At 36.4% G+C, this 25,230-nt stretch overlaps 1 protein-coding gene across 1 annotated transcript; it reads left to right on the plus strand.

The window, feature by feature from the left end:
• Window positions 1-23,840: 23,840 nt before the first annotated feature.
• Window positions 23,841-24,797, plus strand: LOC306640462 (olfactory receptor 52N2; the record flags this gene model as incomplete). Its single annotated transcript, XM_079104746.1, has 1 exon — window positions 23,841-24,797. The coding sequence occupies one exon, from the start codon at window positions 23,841-23,843 to the stop codon at window positions 24,795-24,797; it is 957 nt and encodes a 318-aa protein (XP_078960872.1).
• Window positions 24,798-25,230: the final 433 nt, after the last annotated feature.

The raw sequence follows: 25,230 nt of genomic DNA on the forward strand, positions 1-25,230 counted from the left end.
GAGCAGTCCAAGGACAAACTTCAGAAAGGCCTAGAAGCTAGTTGGTACTCAGTAACGTTGTCTAAATAAACATCCATGTGATTAAAGAATAAATGAATAAATATACGAGAATCTTAAGAGAAATAAGAATTGTGGGAACTTGACAAGGCAGAGGCTCAACTTAAGGAATAAGCATGATGTAACAGATAGTGGAGAATCTCTTGACGGGAGAACTAGCTGAGCCTCAGTTTTCTTCACCCTACGAGATACTCCAGATGCTTTGTGATAGAACAGGCCCTGCTGAATCTCCCTGCCTTAAGAAGCTAGAATGGAATCCCAGATGTGTATTGGAAATGAGGAAATTCCTCTGATCAGGAAGAGTCATTTCTGCTACTAAGCAGAAAGGGGGTCTCTTCTTGGATGTGACCTTTCTCCTTAATCTTCTTCACAGTGGCCGTGACTCCATGAGAGTGAGAAAATCTGAGAGACAAGAACATGGACAGATACTAGAGGAGGGGACAGAACCAGTGAGTCCATGATAATGACCTAATAGTAGAGGAAGAAAATAAAAGTCAAGCATTCAGAAGTAGACCTCCAGATAACAGATCTGGACACATAGATAATTAAAACAATATGTCTGACAGTGCACTGTTCCCTAATCTCTGGGATGTCCTTACAAATGCACATTTTAGTCTTAAGTTAGCCTTGAGAGATACTCAGCAACACAGAGAGAATTTAGAAAAAGAAAAAATGCCCAGACTCAGAAAGATTCCACTGCACCCTCCCTGCTCAGTTTCAGGGATTCCCAGACTACAGTTCAGTCTCCATGATGTCTTTCTGCACTAGCTAGGGACTAACAATGATGAAGCGGGTAATTTATTTAGAAGGCTGCACAGCAGTCTCTGAACACTGGAGAGAAAACCAAACACATTACTCAAGGTCTGTGCAGTTAAAGTATTCCAACAATATGAAACATGAGTACTAGACCTGGCAAGACTAGTACAGGATTATGTCCTCACGCACTATATGTGCTGGTGAGAATGCTGACCGAAGATCATGCTCAATGTCCTGGGACTGCCTCAGGGCTATCACGTAGGTTTAATGACATCTTTCGGCATCGGTAAACCCACAGGTTAGCTTGCAGCAATGTGTCCTCTAATCTCTCTTTGTGTTCTTGACTCTCTCTGTCAGTGCCCAGGTCAGACCTGGAGAAAATAACTATTCTGTCTCAGTAGGAATTAAAACTAAGAGATATTAAACCAGAGGTATTAGGAGACTCTGAACCACACTAACCAAGCCAAGAAATAAGGCCCATCACAAGGGCTGTGAGTAAAACAAAAGTTAGCTCTCAATAGGCTTCCCTCAAACAATAAGCCCCAAATGTGATCTCATTTTCCACACCTAAAATCCTATGCACTGTCTCGTTGATGGTTCTCTCATTTTTACCTTGAAAGTCCATTCTTGATGTTTATCCAAAGCAGGGACAGTGACTGTGGACAGGGCACTGGGAGGGTAGGATGTTATTATCAATAAGCAGTTCCCAGAGGACTCACAGACACACCTGGGCAAAGTCAAAGCTAGCCTGAAGATTGGCAGACAGCACCTGGAACCAAGGATACTGCCCTCAGGGATGGGTGGTTGGGCAGAAAGGAAGAACAGATAGTGGCACCTACACCTAAACAGAGTCTCACCTATGTCCAATGTTAATTATGACCCATACATCATGCTGTACATCCTGAGAGCTGTGCTAGGAAACCTCCTATTCAGTGACCTGGGAAATTCCAAACTGCTCTGGAGTTCAGACTTCTCATTGTCCCAGAACAACCTGAAACCCCAGTAAATTATTTTATTATATACTGTATTTCAACGCTCTTGTTCCTCCAGGTCTTAGGAGTCTTGACTGCTGGAAACTCTTAACTGAGTCACTGGGAGGGGTTATCCCACTGGGTTAGATGAGGCATTTGAGAAAATGAGGTCACAGTTGAGTTTCTTTCTCTGCCCATCCTGCTTCTCTCAATATTTGACAGGTGTCATTCCTCTGTACACTTCACAATGAACTTCCTGTGTGTAAAAATCAGTTTCAGGGTCTGTTTCCTGGGAACACAAACTAAGAAAGATGATGCCTGCCTCAGAAGCAAATTGCTTCTTCTCTGTAGGATTGTGACACACTCAAGGACACCCAACCTCCTTGCCACAGCAAGTGTGGGATAAATAGGGCTTTTCAGTCCAGCCAAGGAAATCCCCAACAAGATGCACTGAATCCTCCTCTACCATATTTCCCCAACACCGAGAAACTCTTCCCTCAGTCCCACCTCTGACTAAAGTAGCTACCACATCATCCTTCACTTCAAGGGCAGATGGCTACCTCTCCTTGGGAACACTGCACAATCCTCTCATTCATCCAGTCAACAAGTATTTCATTCACAGCTGGTACAAACCTTATTCATTCATTCAATAAATACAGATTTTCTATGACTTACAATTTTTCAGTTTTACAGTGGTGCAAAAAATGCTAAGAATTCAGTAGAAACCACATATTTTGTATTTTGATTTTTCCCAGTTAGGAATACATAATAGGATATTCTCCCTTGGTGTTGGTAGCAGCAGTGAGTCACACAATCACAAAAGGGAAGAGCAGATATTTACAGTGCACTATGTCACTAGGCTAGGATGTTCAATAGGTTAGCTATATTAAATATGTCTTTGGTGGCCAGGCATGGTGGTGCAGGCCTGTAATCCTAATGATTTATGAGGCTAGGGCAGGAAGATTACGAGTTTGAGACCAGCCTAGACAACTTAGCAAGAAACTGCCTCAAAATAAAAAATAAAAAGGGGTTGGGACGTACAGTTCAATGGGAGAGTGCCCTTGGGTTCAATCTCTACTACTGAAAAAAAAAAAAAAAATCCTTGACTTATGTTTTCAACTTGTGATGTGATCCCATTGTAAATCAAGGATCATCTGTATTAAATATCTTCCAACTCCAGGTACTCTACTAGATGTTGAAAAAAGTAAGCAATATGGTAAAACAGTTTTGTGGGTCACTAGATGATATATATTAAGTACATGATCACATAAATAATTAATAGTAGTTATAAGTATAGGAAATTAAACCTACAGAGTGTTAAAAGTGTACCATAGGTAGACTTTTCTAGACTAGGGAGCTCAAAAAAGATCCCCCTAATTCAAGTCAGCAACTAGAAGAACTGGTTAAAGTGAAAGGAGGTGTGGGGTAGGTTGAGGGTACAAACTCCATATGGCAAGAAGAGAGAGAATTTGATATTTTCGAAGACTTGAAAGAATTTTTTAAATTCGGGATTATAGTACTCAGGAACTCAGACTACCGTGTAATCAGGAACCTGTGAACACAGGGTCTTTTAGGCCATGTTAAAGAGCTGTGCAAAGTCATGATGGATTTTAAGCAAAAGACTAAGACATGAGCAGACTTTCATTAACAAAACATCATCCTAGGACAATGGGTAGGAAGGAGTTAAATAGAATTGGAAGGGAAGCAGATGCAGCATTCCCTAGAGAGGTTCAAGGATATATCATGGGAATGGATGGATGGATTAGGGACCTTTGGGGATAAAGAAATCAGGGACATGAAAAGCCAGAGTGGTCAATGGGTCATCCACATGAATACTGATGTCTCCCACAGGGATCAAAATATAGATTTTGACCATGTCATTATTTAAGAAAGAAGAATAATGACAAGAGATAAAAATTAACTGGGAGTGGTAGAAAATAATATACATGAATGGCATGAACATCTAAGAAGCACCAGTCTGCACTTATTTGTTTTCTTGTCTGTTTTTATAGGAAAGAATTGAAAATTGTACTTGGGAACAAGCACACTAAACTCTTCCACCAAATCAGACATAGAAAAGAAGTATGAGAAAACAAGTGGTTCCTACTTAATAGAAGGTATGACATTTTCATTAGACATAAAGTGAAAATAATGATGACACCAGCTCAACGTTTTGTGAACATTAGAGAATATGTGTGCAAAGTTTTTATCTCAAAGACTCAGGTACCATGGAGTAACAACTGAAACCCAGGAGTTACCCTTATGAACAAGATTTTTCACTAACGAAACATATTCAAAGTAGAATTGTTCACAATTATTTTCCTCAGAGCACTTAGAGACCTCTAAGTCCCTTGGTGGTGGCCATCACTCAATCCTGCACCCATCTAAAGAAGGTTTGCCTGCAATCCTGTGGCTAGTCCACCTCTCCTGTTGTTCAACTCTGTCCCATGGAACAGCTGCAAGGACAAATTGGGTCTCCACTTTCTGCCTTTAAGAGTTATCTTCTTGCTAATAATCTCGAAGATTAATATTTAAAGAGGAAAAGGGGATCATAGTATATGGCATAAAACAGGAACTACTTAAGAGAAATATTTGAGGCAGACCTCTGCTTCGGGGGACAGGAAGTTTAGCCCTAACCCTCTGCCTACCCACCTGTCAATGCAGGCCCCTGCTCTTCTAAACCTTGCTCATACATAAAGGCCCTTTTACCCAATCCAGTCCATGCCCCATTCCTGCCACTCACCCTCCAATGAGGATTAGTTCTATATGATTTTGAACCAATATGACTTGGAACCAGTCTCTATGAGAGCACTACCACAGTTTATCATAATTGCTGCATTCTCAATTTCATCTCACCATCACACTGAAAGCCTGGTACATATCCAGACATGAAAGAAAACAATTAAGAAAAAAAAGAAAGGGGAGCAAAAGAAAAGAAGGAAGACAAATGCCATTATTTTTTGTTTGTCCTATGTTTATGCACAACAATGAGTCTGTCTTACAACAGTATTCATGTCCTGCCTCGGCACAGTGTACAAGATACCATCACTTGAAATTATTTTTGACAAGGCTAAGTTAAGGAGATGTCAGTCTTAATGATGATAGTAAAGAAAGCAGTTTTTGTGACATAATTGTGATGACAATGGTTTATTTCATTTCTTCATTAAAATATATTGAATGCCTATGGATATGAGCACTTGTTATTCATTTATTCAAAAACACATACAATGTTAATGTGACTGAGGAAGAAATACACTAGGGTCTGTTGAAATAAGATCTGTTTATTAATCAAACATTTATTAAGAACATATCACATGCAAGAACTATGCTAAGAATACAATAGAAATCACTGTCTACTAGGGATGCAGGACAGAGATCATTATATATACATATATATCCATATACTTTATATACATATGCACATTCACATATATATGTATATATAATGATATATATTACATATAGTATAACATGATATATAATGATATATATTATTATATATCATTACATTTTTATATATAATTATAAATTATACTGGATAGTGAAAGAAACATACACAGTACTCTGAGGTGAGAAAATGAGTGACTCAATGTAGTTAGAAAAATCTCCTCCAAGAAGGTGAGACTGGAACTGAGATTCAAGATGAGTAGAAGCGGTGAGGATGGAACAGGGAGTTGCATTTCCCCAAGAAGGAGCTGGGATAATCCTGGCTAAAGGGAACATGCACATTTGAAGAAGCTGCAGAAGGGCACTTGTGTAATTAGGAATGTATAACACTCAGACAACACTATAAATTTCAAAGACATGTAAAACTTCAGAACACATGAAAGCACAGTAAAGTGGGTGCCAATGGTAGGGACTTGGAAAGGAATGAGAAAATAGTTAGAAATGAAAACAAAAAATAAGAAACAGAACAAGAATTTTAAAAATTATTATTGCATTCAATAAACTTAGAGCATACTTAACTAAGTCTGTTCCTGGGACTAAAATTGAAGAAATAAAATAATAATTATTTCTTCCAAGAGGTAAAAATACATAATATTTATTATAGGAGTCATCAAGCTCATCATCCATCTCAAAAAAAAAAAAAAAAAACAACTGAAAAAATACATAAAATAAAGAAACCAGCTAAGCCCAAGGCCAACATCATTCTTAATGGGGAAAAACTAAAACCATTCCCTTTAAAAACGGGAACAAAACAGGGATGACCTCTTTCACCACTTCTATTCAACATTGTCCAAACTCTAGCCCAAGCAATTAGGCAGACTAAAGAAATTAAAGGGATACGAATAGGAAAAGAGGAACTTAAGCTGTCACTATTTGCTGATGACATGATTCTATATTTAGAGGATCCAAAAAACTCCTCCAGAAAACTTCTAGACCGAATCAATGAATTCAGCAAAATAGCAGGCTATAAAATCAACATGCATAAATCTGAAGAATTTTTATAACGAGCGACAAAACAGCTGAATGGAGGAAAAAAACTCCATTTGCAATAGCCTCAAAAAAAAAAAAAATACGTGGGCATCAATCTAACCAAAGAGGTAAAAGATCTCTACAATGAAAACTACAAAACATTGAAGAAAGAAATTGAGGAAGACCTTAGAAGATGGAAAGATCTCCCATGTTCTTGGATAGGCAGAATTAATATTGTCAAAATGGCCATACTACCAAAAGTGCTATATAGATTCAATGCAATTCCAATTAAAATCCCAATGATGTACCTTACAGAAATAGAGCAAGCAATTATGAAATTCACCTGGAAGAATAAAAAAGCCAGAATAGCTAAAGCAATCCTCAGTAGAAAGAGCAAAGCAGGGGGTATCGCAATACCAGATCTTCAACTCTATTACAAAGCAATAGTAACAAAAACAGCATGGTATTGGTACCAAAGTAGGCAGGTAGATCAATGGTACAGAATAGAGGACACGGACACAAACCCAAATAAATACAATTTTCTCATACTAGACAAAGTTGCCAAAAATATGGAATGGAAAAAAGATAGCATCTTCAACAAATGGTGCTGGGAAAACTGGAAAACCATATGCAACAGAATGAAATTAAACCCCTATCTCTCACCCTGCACAAAACTCAACTCACAATGGATCAAGGACCTCGGAATCAGACCAGAGACCCTGCATCTTATAGAAGAAAAAGTAGGTCCGAACCTTCAAGTTGTTGGCTTAGGATCAGACTTCCTTAACAGGACTCCCATAGCACAAGAAATAAAAGCAAGAATCAGCAACTGGGATAGATTCAAACTAAAAAGCTTTCTCTCGGCAACGGAAACTATCAGTAATGTGAAGAGAGAGCCTACAGAGTGGGAGAATATCTTTGCCACTCATACTTCAGATAGAGCGCTAATTTCCAGTATCTATAAAGAACTCAAAAAACTCTACACCAAGAATACAAATAATCCAATCAACAAATGGGCTAAGGAAATGAACACACACTTCACAGAAGAAGATGTACAAGCAATCCACAGATGTATGAAAAAATGTTCAACATCTCTAGTAATAAGAGAAATGCAAATCAAAACTACCCTAAGATTTCATCTCACCCCAATTAGAATGGCGATTATCAAGAACACAATCAACAATAGGTGTTGGTGAGGATGTGGGGAGAAAGGTACACTCATACATTGCTTGTGGGGTTGTAAACTAGTGCAGCCACTCTGGAAAGCAGTATGGAGATTCCTCAGAAAGCTTGGAATGGAACCACCATTTGACACAGCTATTCCACTCCTTGCCCTATACCCAAAGAACTTAAAATCAGCATACTACAGAGATACAGCCACATCAATGTTCATAGCTGCTCAATTCACAATAGCCAGATTGTGGAACCAACCTAGATGCCCTTCAGTTGATGAATGGATAAAGAAACTGTGGTATATATATACAATGGAATATTACCCCACCATGAAGACTGATAAATTTATGGCATTTGCAGGCAAATGGATGAAATTGCAGAATATCATGCTAAGTGAGATAAGCCAATCTCAAAACACTAAAGAACGAATGATCTCGCTGATAAGTGAATGAGGACATATAATGGCGGGTGGGAGGGGTTAGCGTTAGGGTTAGGGTTAGGTTTAGGGTTAGGGATAAGGAGGGTGGTAAAAATGGAGGAAGGAAGGACTGTATAGAGGGAAAAGAGGGGTGGGAGGTGTGGGGGGAAGGGAAAAAATAACAGAATGAATCAAACAACATCGCCCTATGTAAATGTATGATTTTTAATAAAAAAAACACACACACACACAAAAAAATTATAAAATAAAAAAAATGAAGATAACATTCAAGATCTTTGGTACAACTTAAAACAATTAAACATCTACATCTTTGGAATAACCAAAGATGAGAAGATAAAAACTAAGAGCAGAGAAAATGTATTCAGTAAAATAATAGCAGAAAACCTCCCATATCTTGGGAAAGATATGGACATCCATGTATAGGAGGCTGAGATACACCACATAGACATAACCCAAAAAGGATTGTCACCAGGGGATATTATGTCAAAAGCACAAGGCAAAGAAAAAAATTTAAAATCTGCAAGGGAAATCATCAGGTCACATTTAAGAACATCCCCATTAGACTAACAGCAGAAACCTTACAGGCCAATGGGGAATGAAATGACATATTTCATGATCTGAAAGAAAATAACTACTAACCTACACAACTATATCCAACAAGGCTACACTTCAGAAATGAAAGAGAAAGAAAGACCTTAAAAGTATTAAAAAGGAATGGAATTTGTGGCCACTAGAACAGTCTGACAGAAGATGCTTAGGCAAGTTCTACATCCAAAAGTGAAAAAAATATAACTGCAATTGTGAAAACATGTGAAAGTGTAAATCCCACTATACAAGAGTAGAAACCCAAAAGAGAAATAGAAAAGAATAAAACCTTATTAATATGGTAAACCATCAAACCACCAGAGATGAACAAGAAAAGAACAGAGAATATTCAAAACACTAGAAGAAAATAAACAAAATGACAGAAAGTCATGATCTATAACAATACAACCTTGATTGTATATGGATTAAATTCTCCAATGAGAAGATACAACCTGATAGAATGGATATTTTTTAAAAGACCCAACAGTTTGTTCGCTACAAAAAGCTCACCTCATCAATAAAGACACACAGTGACTGAAAGAGAAAGGATGGAAAATGATATTCCAAACAAGTGGATACAAAGTGAAAAAGAGTAGCTATAGCTGTATCTGAAAATAGACTATCAGACAAAACCTGCAAGAGACAAGGAAGGTCACTATATAATCATCAAGGCATCCGTTCGTCAAGAAGATACAACAGGTATAAATCTATAAGCACCTGATGTTGTAACAGCCAATTTTATAAAGCAAACACTATTAGGTCTAATGGCAAAGATAGGCTCCAATACATGACCTTCTTGGTCATCAAAGAAATGAAAATTAAATGCATGAATTTTACAAAAACTGACAATACCAACATGGGGAACGGTGCCTGGGTAACAGTGGGATTCTCACATAGTTGGTGAGAACTTAAATAAGTACAGCTATCTTGGATTACAGCTGATGAAATATACAATAGTGAACTGAAAATGCTCTGTGATCAACATAATCCACTCTTGGACATTAAACCAAGGAAATATGTAAATGTGTGTTTCAGAAAGCACGCAGAAAGATGTTTGTAGCAGCATTGTTCAAGGATTCCATGAAAATATCTCTTAAGAGCATAATGAATCAATAAATTCATACATTAGAATATCCATATTCATAAATTGATGATATGTTATAATCATAAGCTAGAATTTTTAGTAATGAGAATGACAAAACTAATATTTCTACAACAGCAAGGATAATTTTAAAAAAAATTCTTAGTTATAAGTGACAGTAGAATGCAGAATTAGTTTGGCAGAATATAGATACGTAGTGAAAGATTTATTCTATTTAGGTTCCCCCTATTATGATTGTACCTGATATGGAGTTGCCCTGGTCATATATACAAATAAAAGGTTAGGAAAGTTATGACCAATTAATTCTACCATCTTTCCTATTCCCATCCTCCTCCCCTCCCTTTGTTTTCCTTCATCTAGTCCAGTAGGTTTCTATTATTCCCCTCCTAGCCTCCCTTGTTTTGGATTAGCATCCACAAATCAGAGAGAACATTCAGCCTTTGGTATTTTGGGATTGGCTTATTTTGCTTAGCATGATAGTCTCCAGTTCCATCTATTTACCAGCAATTGCCGTAATTTCATTCTTCTTTATGACTGAGTAATATTCTGTTGTGTATAAGTACCACATTCACTTTATCCATTCACCATTGAATAACACCTAGGCTGTTTCCATAGCTTAGATATTGTGAGTTGAGCTGTTATAAACGAGATATGGCTTCATCACTGCAGCATGCAGTTTTTAAGTCCTTTGGAAATAAACCAAGGTGTGGGGTAACTGGGTCAAATGGTGGTTCAATTCCATGTTTTCTAAGGAATCTTCATACTGCTTTCCACAGTGGTTTAACCAATTTGCAGTCTCACCAACAATGTCTGAGAGTTCCCTTATCCCCAAATCCTCTCCCACATTTACTGTTACTTGTGTTTTTTATAATGGCCATTCTGACTGCAGTGAGATGAAATCTCAATGTAGTTTTAATTTGCATTTCTCTAATTGCTAGAGATGCTGATCTTCTTTTCATGTTTGTTGGTCGATTGTATTTCTTCTTCTGTGAAGTGTCTGTTCAGTTCCTTAGTACATATATTGTTTAGGTTGTTTATTTTTCTGGTGTTAAGTTTTTTTTTTTTTTTTTTTTTTTTTTAGTTCTTTATATATCCTGGAAATAAATCCCTTATTTGAGGTACTGGTGGTAAAGATTTTCTCCCATTCTGTAGGGTCTCTGTCCACATTCTTGATTGTTTCCCTTGCTGTGAAGAAGTATTTCATCCCACTTACTGATTATTAACTTTACTTCTTGCACTTTAGGAGAATATTGAGGAATTCAGTTTCAAGCTGACATGTTGGAGAATTTGGTCTACCTTTTCTACTAGCAAGTATGGGGTCTCTGGTCTAATGCCTAGGTCCTTGATCCATGTAGGAGTAGATTTTTGTTCAGGGTGAGAGAATAAGGTTTAATTTCATTCTGCTGCATATGGATTTCCAGTTTCCCCAGCATAATTTTTTGGAGAGGCTATATTTTCTCCAATGTATGTTTATGGCAACTTTTTCTAGGATGAGATAACTGTATTTATGTGGGTGTGTCTCTGTGTCTTCTATTCTGTTCCATTGCTGGTCATGTCTGTTTTGGTGCCAGCACCACAGCATGGATAGTTTTAAGTGTAATCATTGATGTTTCAAAGTTCAAAACAAAGCCTCTCATTCTTTTCCAGATTGGTTTGCAGAATATGAATCTACATTTCTTAGCACCTTTTCTTCTTCTTCTCCTCTTCATCCCTTGCCCTCTCCTTTTCCTTTCCTCTTACTTATTTTGATCATTTCTTTCTTTTATTTTCTTTAAGTTTAATCCATTGTTTTCTTTTATATGCGGACTGAATTTCTTTTTATTATTATTGCATTACATGTTCTCCGATTATCTATACCAGTTTCTTGAAATGGTTTTCCTTTCTATGATATTCGCCGGCTCCATTCATTTACCTACAAATGCCATAATTCCATTCTTCTTTAAGACTGAGTAATATTCTATTGTGTATATGTACCACATTTTCTTTATCCATTCATCTGTTGAAGGACACCTAGGTTGGTTCCAAAGTTTAGCTATTGTGAATTGAGCTAACATATAATAATTGATGCGGCTGCATCACTGTAGTGTGCTGATTTTAAGTCTTTGTGGATAAACCGAGGAGTGGAATAGCTGGGTCAAATGATGGTTCCATTCCAAGTTTTCTGAGGAATCTTCTTACTGCTTTAGATAGTGTTTGCACCAATTTCCAGTCCCACCAGTAATGTATGAGTGTACTTCCCCCGCTACATCTTCGCCAACACCTATTGTTGCTTGTATTCTTAATAATTGCCATTCTAACAAGAGATGAAATCTTAGAGTAGTTTTGATTTGCATTTCTCTAGTTGCTAGAGATGTTGTACATTTTTCCATATATTTGTTGATCAATTGTATTTCTTCTGTGAAGCATCTTTTCAGTTCCTTTGTCCTTATTGATTGGGTTATTTGTGTTTTTTTGGTGTTAAGTTTTTTGAGTTCTTTATATATTCTGGAGATTAGTGCTCTATCTGAGGTGTGTGTGGTAAAGACATTTTCCCATTCTGTAGGCTCTCTCTTCACATTATCGATTGTTCCCTTTGTTGAAGTGTTTTAATTTGATCCATCCTGTTTATTGCTTTTTGATTTTACTTCTTTCACTTCAGGAGTCTGGTTAAGGATGTCACATCCTAAGCTAACATGATGAAGATCTGGGCCTACTTTTTCTTCTATTAGGCACAGGGTGTCTGTTTTAGTGCCTAAATCTTTGATCCACTCTGAGTTGACTTTTGTGCAGAGTGAAAGATAGAGATTTAATTTCATTTTGTGACGTATGGATTTCCAGTTTTCCCAGCACCATCTGGGAGAAAAGGTTATCTTTTCTCCAATGTATATTTCTGGCCCCTTTGTCTAGTATGAGATTAACATATTTATTTGGGTTTGTCTCTGTGTCTTCCATTTTGTACCACTGGTCTACATGTCTGTTTTGGTGCCAATACCATGCCATTTTTGTTACTATTGCGCTGTAGTATAGTTTAAGATCTGGTATTATAATGCCTGTTCTTCACTTTTGTTGCTAAGGATTGCTTTGGCTATTCTGGGTCTCTGATTTTTCCAAATGAATTTCATGATTGCTTTTTCTATTTCTATGAAGGATGTCATTGGGATTTTAATAGGAATTGCATTGAATCTTTATAAAAGTTTTGGTAGTATGACCATTTTGAAAATATTAATTCTGCCTATCCAAGAGCATGGGAGATCTTTTCATCTTCTAAGATCTTCAATTTGTTTCTTTAGTATTCTGTAGTTTTCACTGTAGAAGTCTCTCACCTCTTTTGTTAGGCTGATTCCCAAGAGGTTTTTTTTTTTTTTTTTTTTTTTTTTTTTGAGGCTATTGTGAATGGTAGTTTTCCTAATTTCCCTTGCAGTGGATTTGTCACTTACGAATATAAATGCATTTAATTTATGGGTATTGATTTTATATCCTGTTACTTTGCTGATTTCATTTATGAGTTCTAAAAATTTTCTGGTGGAATTTTTTTGGTTCTTCTAAATATAGAACATGTCATTGCCAAATAGTGATAGTTTATGTTCTTCTTTACCTACTCATATTCCTTTAATTTCTTTTGTCTGATTGCTCTGGCTAGAATTTCAAGATGTTGAATAGAAGTGGTGAGAGAGGGCATCCCTGTCTTGTTCCAGTTTTTAGAAGTAATGTTTTCAATTTTTCTCCATTTAGAATGATATTGGCTATGGGCCAGTAAATAGCTTTTACAATGTTGGAGTATGTTTTACTATCCCTAGTTTTTCTAGTGTTTTGAACATAAGCAATGCTATATCTTGTCAAATGTTTTTCCTGCATCTATTGAGATAATCATATGATCATGTATTTAAGTCTATTAATGTGATATATTACATTTATTGATTTCCATATGTCGAACTAACCTTGCATTCCAGGTATGAACTCCATTGATCATGGTGCACTATCTTTTTAATATGTTTTTGTATGCAATTTATCAGAATTTTATTAAGAATTTTTGCATCTGTGTTTATCAGGGATATTGGTCTGAAGTTTTCTTTCCTTGATGTGTCTTTGTCCAGCCTCATAAAATGAGTTTGGAAGGGTTCCCTCCTTTTCTATTTCATGGATTAATTTTGAGGAGTATTGGTGTTAATTCTTCTTTGAAAGTATTGTAGAACTTGGCTGAGAATCAGTCTGGTCCTGGACTTTTCTTGGTTGGTAGGCTTTTGATGGCATCTTTTATTTCTTTGCTTCAAACTGATCTGTTTAAATTGTGTATGTCCTCCTGCATCAGTTTTTGTAGATCTTATGTCTCTAGAAATGTGTCAATATCTTCAAGTTTTTCTATTTTGCTTGAGTATAAATTTTCAAAATAGTTTCTAATTATCTTCTGTATTTCAGTAGTTTTCATTGTGATATTTTCTTTTTCATCATGAATTTTAGTAATTCAAATTTTCTCTCTTTGTTAGTGTGGCTGAGGATTTATCAACTTTATTTTTTTCAAAACACCAGTTTTTTGTTTTGTCAATTTTCTCAATTATTTTTTTGCTTCATTGATTTTCACTCTGATTTTAATTATTTCCTGTCTTCTGCTGCTTTTATTTTTTATCTGTTCTTCTTTTTCTAGGGTTTTGAGATGTAATTTTAGGTCACTTATTTATCTCTAAGTATTTTTTCATTTCCTCCCTGATTTCTTCTGCTATCCATTCATCATTCAATAGTATGCTATTTAGTCTCTGGGTGTTGGAGTAGCTTCTATTTTTTTAATTTTATTATTGATTTCTAATTTCATTTCATTATGATCTGATAGATGCAGGGTAGTAATTCTATTTTTTTTTTTTTTTTGCATTTGCTAGAATTGCTTTGTAGCATAGCACAGAGCCTATTTTAGAGAAGAATCCATGTGCTGCTGAGAAGAAAGTGTATTTGCTTGATGATGGATGAAATACTTTGTATGTCCATTTAGTCTAAATCATAAATTGTATTAATTCTATAATTTTTTTGTTTAGTTTTTGTTTGGAAGATGTATCCAGGGGTGAGAGAGGTATGTTAAAGTCACCCATTATTAATGTGTTGTGGTCTATTTGATTCTTGGAATTAAGAAGGGTTTGCTTGATGTACGTAGACGCTCCATTGTTTGGGGCATATGTTTGTGATTGTTATGTCTTGTTTGTGTATGCTTCCTTTAAGCAGTATGAGATGTCCTTCTTTATCCCTTCTGACTAACTTTGACTTGCGGTTCACTTTATTTGAATGAGGACGGAAACCCTGCTTGTTTACCATGTCCACGTGAGTGGTATGTTTTTTTGCAACCCTTCACCTTCAGTCCCTGAGTGTCTTTTCCTAGGATGAGAGTCTCTTAAAGACAGCATATTGTTGTTGTGTTGTTTTCAAATCTTATCTGTCAGTCTATGTCTTTTGATTGATGAGTTTAAGCCTCTAAAATTCAGGGTTATTATTGAGATATGATTTGTGTATTTCTGTTCATTTTGGTTTATTTTGGGTTTTGAACTTGATTTAGTTTCTCCTTTGATTGACCTTTTCTTTAGTGTAGTTACTCCCTTTGCTGGTCTTCATTGTTTTTCTCATTTCCTCCTCATGGAATATTTAGCTGAGATTGTTCTTACCACAAGATTTCTAATTGTGAATTCTTTTAACTTTTATCATGGAAGGATTTTATTTCATCATCAAATCTGAAATTTAGTTTTGCTGGATTTAAAATTCATTTTGTTTCAGAGTTTGATATACATTGTTTCAGGACCTTCTGGTCCTGGGAGTCTGGGTTGTGAAATCAGCTGAGATCTGAATTGGCTTTCCCTTACGTGTAATTTAACTTTTTTCTCATGCAGTTTAAAATGCTATCTTTATTCTATATGTTAGTCAGTCTCATTATAATGTGCCTTGGTGTGGGTCTGCTGTAATTTTGTACATTTGGGGTCTTGTAAGACTTTGTAGTTGATTTTCCATTTCATTCTTTAGATTTGGGAATTTTTTTGATATTATGTCATTGAAAAGATTGTGCATTCCTTTGGGTTGTATCTCCACCCCTTCGTCTATTCTGATAAATCTTAAATTTGGCCTTTTCATGTTGTCCCATATTTACTAAAAGTTCTGTTCATGGTTTCTTACCATCTTCTCTATGCAGTCAACTTTATTTTCAAGAGTATATATTTTGTCTTCATTGTCTGAGGTTCTGTCTTCCAAGTGGTTCTAGTCTGTTGGTGATGCTTTCCATTGAATTTATCATTTGGTTTATTGATTCCTTCATTTCAAGCATTTCTGCTTTTATTTTTCACAATCACTACCTCTTTATTGAAGGATCTGCCATTCCTGTATTTTCTGTCTGATTTCACTTCTTATACTATCCTTTCCTTCACAGATCACCTTAACTACATACATTCTAAATTCCTTCTCTGACATTTCTTCTACTGTGATGTCTACAGATTCTATTGTTGGAACTTCTTGGTTTGTTTGAGGTAATTTGTTCCCTTATTTTTTCATGTTGTTTGTCTTCCCACCTAGTGGTGTGGATCTGAGGTAATACAGTTTCTAACCTATAATTTTACAGTCTCCCTGAAGGGTTCCAACACCTCACCTTTAAGGTGGAGACCAATACTAACAGACCCCAATGCAAACAATATACAACCTGAAACTTAATAACTCCTAGTAAAGCTTCTACAGTTTTGTCACAATAAACAGAAATGATGGATTCAATTTTTGTCTACCAAATAAATGGTAAATTTGCTAAAAGGGTTTACTCTTTCAAATGATGAACAAAGAAGGAACAGAAGTAAGTATAGGATTTAATAATGTTTTTGAGGGAGAAGGAGAAAAGATGGAGGTAAAAATTTATAGAGTGAAAGAGGAATTAATAGTTGTTGGCTGTAAGCATGAAAGAAATGAGAAAGGGAATACAGAGAAAATAATAAGTGAGAGGAAAAACTACAGATTATTTTATAAAGGTAGATGCAGGGTAGTATTTCTATTTTTTTTTTTTTTTTGTATTTGCTAGAATTGCTTTGTAGCATACCATATAGCCTATTTTAGAGAAGAATCCATGTGCTGCTGAGAAGAAAGTGTATTCACTTGATGATGGATGAAATACTTTGTATATGTCCATTTAGTCTAAATCATAAATTGTATTAATTCTATAATTTAAGAATATACAATGAAACTGTAATATACTATTCAGATTTCCCACTTTTCAACAAATTGATGCATGAAAAATATTTGGATTCAAAGATGGTAGAGATGTGAGAGAGAGAGGAAAAAAGGAAATAAAAAGTAAAGTCTCTATGGAAAATTGCTGATTGCTTCCATTGGTTTTAAAAAATTTTCTCAACTTCCCTTCTCTGCTGGTAGGTGGGGTTGTCTGAAGTTTAATAGTAGCTCCAGTCCGGCGGGTGATGCACTGGTTGGCGGGGAGGGTGGATAGTAAAATGCCCTCATGACCTCTTTCTGTCTTCCCACCCCTTTTAGCTGGCCCTTTCCATCCCTGTGCCCTTCAGGAATCACCGAGCTGAAGAGCTTAGTTTTCTCCAGTTTCTCCAACCTGTGTTCCCCCTGGGAACTGCCTCTAGTCTCTGGCTTTCTACAGGCTTGCCAGACCCAGACTGACCCATGAAAACCCAGTTGCAATCTGATGGACCTGGACTTCAGATTCCTCAGGCTCAGCAGTCTTACTGCAGTCCCACAATCTCTATGCCATCCAACTTGCAGAGAGATCACCAGGGATGTGCTCACACAAAGGAGTGATCCTACAAAGAGGTCACTAGTACTGGGTGTAACCAGACCTTCAGGTACCCCTGTAATATATTCCTATGCCCTGACCACTGTCCCCAGACTGAAGCAGCCATGCCCTGAGATGGCAGGAGGTGACTGAAGCAAATCTGCAGGCCTCTTAGCCTTGGCTGGTGTCCCAAGAAGGTGGCAGCTGTGTGCAACCAAACCTGTGGGTACCCTGACGATGGACTTCCAGATAGCAACAGGCAGTAGGCACTCCATGGGCAGTCTGAGGGTGATCTGCAGGCAAACAGTGGGCACTTGGCAGGTGTCTGCGGGTGGATGTCGGGTGGATGGTGACGTGCAGGCTAAATGTGGACAATGGGCAGGCATAAGGCAGGGAAATGGGCACCCAGTGGGAGCCATGGCTGTCAGCCAGCCGTGTGCATGTGGAAGGCGGGCCATATACTGGCAAAAGGCTGGTGACTGCAGCAGACAAACGGGGATGGGGCAAAGAATTGGGGATCAGTGGGCAGCAAGGGCTGTCTCACAGAGAAACAGTGTTTGCTCTGCTTGAGTCCCAGGTCTCAGAGCAAAAAAGAATGCATTCTTCCCCTAGTTCACCGTCTTGGATCTTGTGAATGTGTTTTGATGTGTAGTATTTCATTATTTATTATGGATAAGTCTTTGTCAGTTAATGTTTGCACAGATTTTCTTACATTTTTATCATCATAATTTTGTGTTTGCATTAACAAAATTCTTTATTATATCATTTTTTATTGTTATTGCTTTTGATAGTACATAAAGAACAAACTGCTTTACAAACATTCATGTACATATTACTGGTGATCTTAAATTGTACTCTTCTATGACGAATAAATAGTCAATAGAATTCATAAGAAAATAGAAAATTCATCTTTAATTTTACAAGATGTTTTATAAGGATTTACACCAATTTGTTCATTTTAAAACAATGGAAAAATAAAAATTAAGCATTCTCAAATTTTTTCCTGTTTTTAAGAAAAAAATTATGATGCTAAAATCTTGAATGTAAAATCATGCATCTTTAGGTGTTATTTTATCAATCTAATTGAAAGTTACAACACACTATGCTTTGGGCCAGGGATGTAGATCAGTGGTAGGGTGCTTGCCTAGCTAGCCTTGCTAGCACCTGCAAGGCCCTGGTTTTTATCCCTAACACAACACAACACAACACAGCAAAAACCAATGTACTATGTTTTGACTGTTGTTAATGGTAGGATTCAAGACTGAAGACTTACTTTTCTCATACGGTACCCATTGACCCAGCGCCATTTGTTGTGATTGCTAGCCTTTTTCCACTTTGGAAATGCCACCTTGCTTATATTGGGTGTTCAAATAAGCTTGGGTTTGTTTCTGGACATTCCTTTGTGTTCAATGTGTATATTTTGTTTTAAGATTGTGCTATCTGTGTTATTCTACATTTATAGTATAACTTATTTGTCAATAAAGTGCTCTAATATTGTTCTTTTTCTTTAAAAACATTAGCAAATTTTTCCAGAAACAAAAGACAAGCAAAAACAAACTATAACAAGAGGAGATATACTTACGTATTTATTTTTAAAAAAATTGCTAAACTGTATATTCTACAATTGAATGTTCTTCCACCATAATTTTGTGGGATTTTTAATTTGTTCTTTATCTAAAAGTACTGTGTAAACCTTCTGTTGTTTTTCACAATAAGTGATAATATCTGTTCCTCATTTTATAAAAAAAAATAATTTCTAGAATTTGACATTTCATTAAATTTATATATTACATTGAGATGAACTTATCTTTGTACCATATTAGTCTTCTAATCTGTGGACATAATTTTTATAAAGACTTCAGTGTAGATTTTTATAGCATTAATTAAATTAAATTCTAAATATTTAAAACTATTGCAAATGGTGTCAGTTCTTAATTTTAATTATCTAATCTATGAGTTGATCATTGACAAAATATATTTTTGTTTACCAATGACATTTGTTTCTAATGACATTGTTAATGAATTAATGCTAATAATTTGTAGTTTTCAATTTTTTTGCCTTTTTTTCAGTAGATGGAAACTTACCAGAATACTGAATAGAAGGACTTATAGCTGGGACCCTAGATTTGGTCTGATCTCTGAATAAATGCCTTTAATATTTCATTAACTACAATGATTTAACTTGTGTTTTTTCTATTTTTATTTTAATTTTAATTTTTTTTAATTTTAATTTTTATTTATTTATTTTTTGGTGCCAGGGACTGAACCCAGGGACACTTTGCCACTGGGTATCATCCCAAGTCCTTTGTTAAATTTTTTTATTTTGAAGCAGGTTGTCACTAATTTGCTGAGACTGGTTTTGAACTTGCAATCCTTCTAACTCAGCCTTCCCAGTTGCTGTGATTATAGGTATGCACCACCACACCTGGCTCCATTAAAGTTTATTAAACATAATAAAGTGTACCACTCTTGTGTTCTATTTGATAAGTTTTTACGGTAGCATAAATCTGTTTAATGACAAATAAAATAGAAAAAAGAAAATTCCTATCCCCAGGCATTTTCTTCTTGCTTCTATGAGTCATTATCACACCCCAGAGGCTATCACTTTTTCTTTTCTATCAATTTTATATTAGTTTTGCCTACTTTGGGGCTGCATAAAAGTGAACTCATATAATATGTTCTTGTGTTTATCTGACTCTGTACCATGTTATTGAGATTCTCCTGTGTTGTATTTCCTAAAGTTTATACTTATTTCTGCATTACATATTGTTGCATGAAGACATCACTTCTTCCTGTTCCATTTATAACAATGCTTGTATTATATGAACATGTATGTATATATGTCTTTTGTGGACAAGTGTTTTCATTAAAAACCTAAGAATGAAATTTCTAGGCCATTGGGTTAGTGTATTTGTAACTTAACAAGAAACTGCTCAGTTTCCAGCAGTTTCTTATTAAGTTATGCATACACCAACCTATGAAATAGTTGGACCATCCTATACTTGCAATGTCAATTGATTGAATTTATAATTTGGGGCAGGTTTGTGATATACTTTGAATTAAAACTTAAAGATTACTTTCAACATTTGCTCTCAGTTTGGCAGAAATCTTCATCTATTCACCAACTGGAATGACAGAAATCATTTAAATTTGATTTCCAGTTCTTTCAGAATCAGTCTTCTTTACAATAAAATATAAAAAGGAAAACTCAGAGACTAAAATATATGTGCACAAAATATATGTAGAACTGTCATGCCACAACTTTTGTCCTACAAAATAAACATGTGAACATTCATGTGCATATTTGTGCACATATATGTATTCATCAACTTGATAAACTCAAGACAAAGCATAACTAGACAGAGTACAGTCCTCTATTATTCCTATGATGTGTAATTTTCTCTGTATTTCATAAGTCTCTATGAAATAGATGAATCTATATAGATTTTTTGTGTGTATGTGTATTAATGTGTCATCTACATATATACACACACACATACATATGTATGTATTTGGTTGAGTAGTGCATTGTGGTGAGCATAATATTGTGAATTAGATAAATGAAAACAGTTTCCTAGAACTATCAGACCCTTGGTCAGAAGTTCTGGGAGAAGATAAAAAAAAAATTTGACACCATTTTTTCTTCAGTTTCCTCCCTGCTTAGAAAGTTGAAAATTACAGAAATTCTCTCAAAAGTCCCAAAAGATCTTTTCCTTTGAACCAGAGCCTCCTGAGACACTGAACTCAAAGACCCAAGCAGGTGGACACATTGGAGTCTGGAGAATCTTCAAAAGGTGCAAGGATGATCAGGCAGACCTGCCTGCTCTGGGACTCATGGTGCTTGGCACTCTCAGGCATGCACACCAGTCTGGTCTTGGCCAACACTAAGGTGAGTGTGGTTGATTCCCAGAGACTCATATTTCAGAAACTTCTAGTGCCAGAAACACAAGTGTTTGAGATGTGGTTGATGACGAGGTAAGGATTTCTTTTTTTTTACTCTTACCGTAATACATTACCATTTTATTTGGGAAATAAGGAGGGAAGAGGTTTTCCTAGTTGTGAAATAAATTTAAAACTTACCTGATAATTCACTGGAGATAGCAAAATACATGCAGTACTGTGTTGCAAGGGAAGGAAAACAAAAACTTTTGCTTAATTATCGGATCACTACACTCAGAATTGCTTCCAATGGAAATGGTCTTTGTGGGGAAATGGAAAGCAATCCAGGATTAGACAGGACTCCTAAAAGGCATTGAGGGCACTTGCTGAAAAGAAGCTTCCATACATGACCCACCTCCCTGTGCAACCAGGTGCCACATAGCATCTGCGTGTACAGGTCCAGGGATGAGAATCCAGCTATGACACAGGTACATTCTCTCTGTTCAGAGAGCTCCCTTAGCAAAAGACTGACTTACCGTAACTTTGACTTGCTGTGACTTCTCACATTTGTTCTATCACTTCCTTAAGATATGATTAAGAAACATGTGCATGTACTAGCACAGCACAAGGAATCCCACTATTATGTACACTATTATGCACCAATAAAAATTTTTTAAAATAGATTTTTCTCTTCTGCACTTGAAACGCAGTTTCTTGCTGTGTCATCATGATTTTTTTAGTCTAGTTATGTTAGCTTATGCAACCATTCTTTGGTGTTCAGGCTCAGTAAATTATTATAACAGAGTTAGATTGATTAAATATGTGGCTTTGAGAATCAGACCAGAGACCCTGCAGATTATAGAAGAAAAAGTAGGTCCAAATCTTCACCTTGTTGGTCAAAGTTTGATTTGAACCTTGCCTCCACCAGTTTTAAGTTTTTATGAGCATAGATATTTTGATTGTCCTTGCATCTTCATCTCCTCATACATAAAATGATGGTTATTACATATTTGTGATGTTTAGAATGAAATATTAGCACCCTGAGTGGAGGAGATTTTATTCAACTGGTTAATAATTCCCTAGAAACTAGAATAATACCAGGAATGTTGGAAACAATCAATAAATACCTGTTAAACAAAAAAAAAAAAAAAATGTATGTCTCATCTTCTATTCTGACAATTTTAAAAATAGATGACATGGGTTAATGACCATATTCCAGGCACTGCTGAAAAGATTATCATTTAGCAATTCTAACGTGTCTATGGTATACATTATTATCACTCTCCTTTGAGAATTATGAATATTGTGCAAGGAGAAACATGCAACTTGCTCAAGCTCATCCAGCTAGTAAGTGTTGGAAACAAGATTTAACCCAAGGATTCTGGGGTGCCCATGTCTCCATAGTAAACAAGCATAAAAATAAATTCTCCTACTTTCAGAGAGCAGATTCTTAGTCATCTACTTTTCCTTCTTTTGTGTATATTCTAGTTTTATAATTAGTTTGCCTAATAGCAGAATCCATGTGAATCCTGGAGTGTCACTGTGAGGGAGGTTGTACACAAAAATTTATGAACTGAGAAGGGGGCAGGATGAACTGGTTCTGAGTTTGTATACCTGTTTGTAAGCTAACAAGTATGGGTAAATTTTTATTGATATTATTGACGCTTGGAAGAGTGTGTGATGGCTGATCGGTTTTACAAGCCGGCAGTATAATGCCTAACATTACTACTTCTCCTAAAATCCTGGTCTTTTATCCAGTCTTGGAGTTCTGGTGGCTTCTGAGTACTTGAAAAGAAACAGAGACATTCAAGGCAGCATTCCACACAGATCAGTTCTCTTCGTGGGGATTCTAATAGATGCAGGCTCAGTTGCCTTAGAAGTAGCAAGACCTTTGAAGGGATTTAGCTGAATGAAATTTTTCTGGATTTCATTCCAGAACTTAAAGAGCATTTATGTATATATTTTTTCTATCTAAAACACAGGAACTTGTTTTAATCTCCTGGCAGTCAAGTATTTATTTTCTAAATATGACTTCCTAATCTCTTGATATAGCTGAGATTTTCAAAATTTCACACTGTCTCAAATTATACAATGGCACTTGAGTTAAGGAAAGCTGAGGATGTTTACTTGAATTTACATTTATTAACCAAAGTAAGCTTGATCTCTTGGGATGCTCCATACTGTCATAGAAGTGACAATAATAATAATAGCAATAGTGATTACTGCTTATATTGATTAAGTATTCACTATGAACTACTCAAAGTTTTAGCACATAATATAATATTATCTTATCAATAATCCTGAAAACAATGCGATTATCTCATTGTAGAGAGAGAAAACTGAGGCATAACGTGTTTAAATAACTCATTCATAGCATATGCTCTATGAAGTGAGAAACAAGTGGAACATGAAACTAGACTGAGTGACTCCAGAGGAATCAGATCACTTCACATTCCAAAGGCCTTATTGAAATCACAGTTACACCGCCAGTGAAACTCTACATCATGTACAACCCAAAGAATGGAACCCTAATTAGAATAAGTTACAATCCATGCAGGCATATGTCAAAATACATTCTACTGTCATGCATATCTAAAAAGAACTAATTAAAAAAAAAGAAATCACAGAGTTAAAGAAAAAAGGTTTCCATGCTCTCTATTTACCTTTGGTTTACTTTCTGATCCAGGGAACTGTCTCTGTTAAAAAAGAGTGTAAAATGCTCCCCTACTGTCAGTCATTATGTCTGGAGGCAACAGCTCCTGCCTGACACCGGGATTCTTTATCTTGAATGGTGTTCCCGGGCTGGAAGCTGCACACATCTGGATCTCCCTGCCATTTTGCCTCATGTACATCATTGCTCTTGTGGGGAATGTGGGGCTCATCTACCTCATCGGTCATGAGCAGGCCCTGCACCGGCCCATGTACTACTTCCTGGCCCTGCTCTCCTCCACTGATGTCGCCTTGTGCACCACCACTGTGCCCAACATGCTGTGTATATTCTGGTTCAACTTCAAGGAGATTGACTTTAATGCCTGCCTGGCCCAGATGTTTTTTGTGCACATGTTGACTGGCATGGAGTCTGGGGTGCTCATGCTCATGGCCCTGGACCGCTACATGGCCATCTGCTACCCCTTACGCTATGCCACCATCCTCACCAACCCTGTCATCGCCAAGGCTGGTCTTGCCACCTTCTTGAGGAGTGTGATGCTCATCATCCCTTTCACTTTCTTCACCAAGCGCCTGCCCTATTGCCAGGGCAACCTCATCCCCCACACCTACTGCGACCACATGTCTGTGGCCAAGGTATCCTGTGGCAATGTCAAGGTCAATGCTATCTATGGGCTGATGGTTGCTCTCCTGATTGGGGTGTTTGATATCTGTTGTATCTCTGCATCTTACACTATGATTCTGCGGGCTGTCGTGAGCCTGTCATCAGCAGATGCTCGTCACAAAGCCTTCAGCACTTGTACATCCCATATCTGTGCTATTGTAATCACTTATGTACCTGCTTTTTTTACTTTTTTCACTCATCGATTTGGAGGCCACAATATTCCCCACCACATACACATCATTGTGGCCAGCCTTTATCTGCTGTTGCCTCCTACCATGAATCCAATTGTTTATGGAGTCAAGACCAAGCAGATTCGGGAAGGAGTTCTTAAATTCCTACTTGGAGACAAGACTGGCTTCACCTAAGACAAACAGATCATAAAACACATTGCTTGTGATGGAGAGAAAATAGTGGAGAAGAATTCATAAAGATGCAAGTAAAATATTAAATCACTCTAAAATATAGATTTTCTGAAGTCTTTGTAGGTGTACATTGTAAAAGGATTCTCGTTATCTGCCAAAATAGAGAATGCAGAAATAAAAAGGTAAAATACCCATTCCTAATAAAATTTATGTTTTTCATAAGTTTTTATAGTCGTATGTCTAATGACACCAGAAAGGTAATAAAATGAGAAATGTAGGCCTGATGTAATCTGTGCATTGTGTGCAAAAAACAAGAGGCTAGAGTAATGTGGGCAAGTACTTCCTCTCCACTAAGGACAAATTCTATGCAGATCAAGTACATTTTTTGCCATGGGTTCAGTGTTGTGACCTTTTTAAGTAATTTTTAAAGACAAGC

This window comes from Sciurus vulgaris, assembly GCF_902686455.1.
Source record: "Sciurus vulgaris genome assembly, chromosome: 11".
Classification (NCBI taxonomy): Eukaryota; Metazoa; Chordata; class Mammalia; order Rodentia; family Sciuridae; genus Sciurus; species Sciurus vulgaris.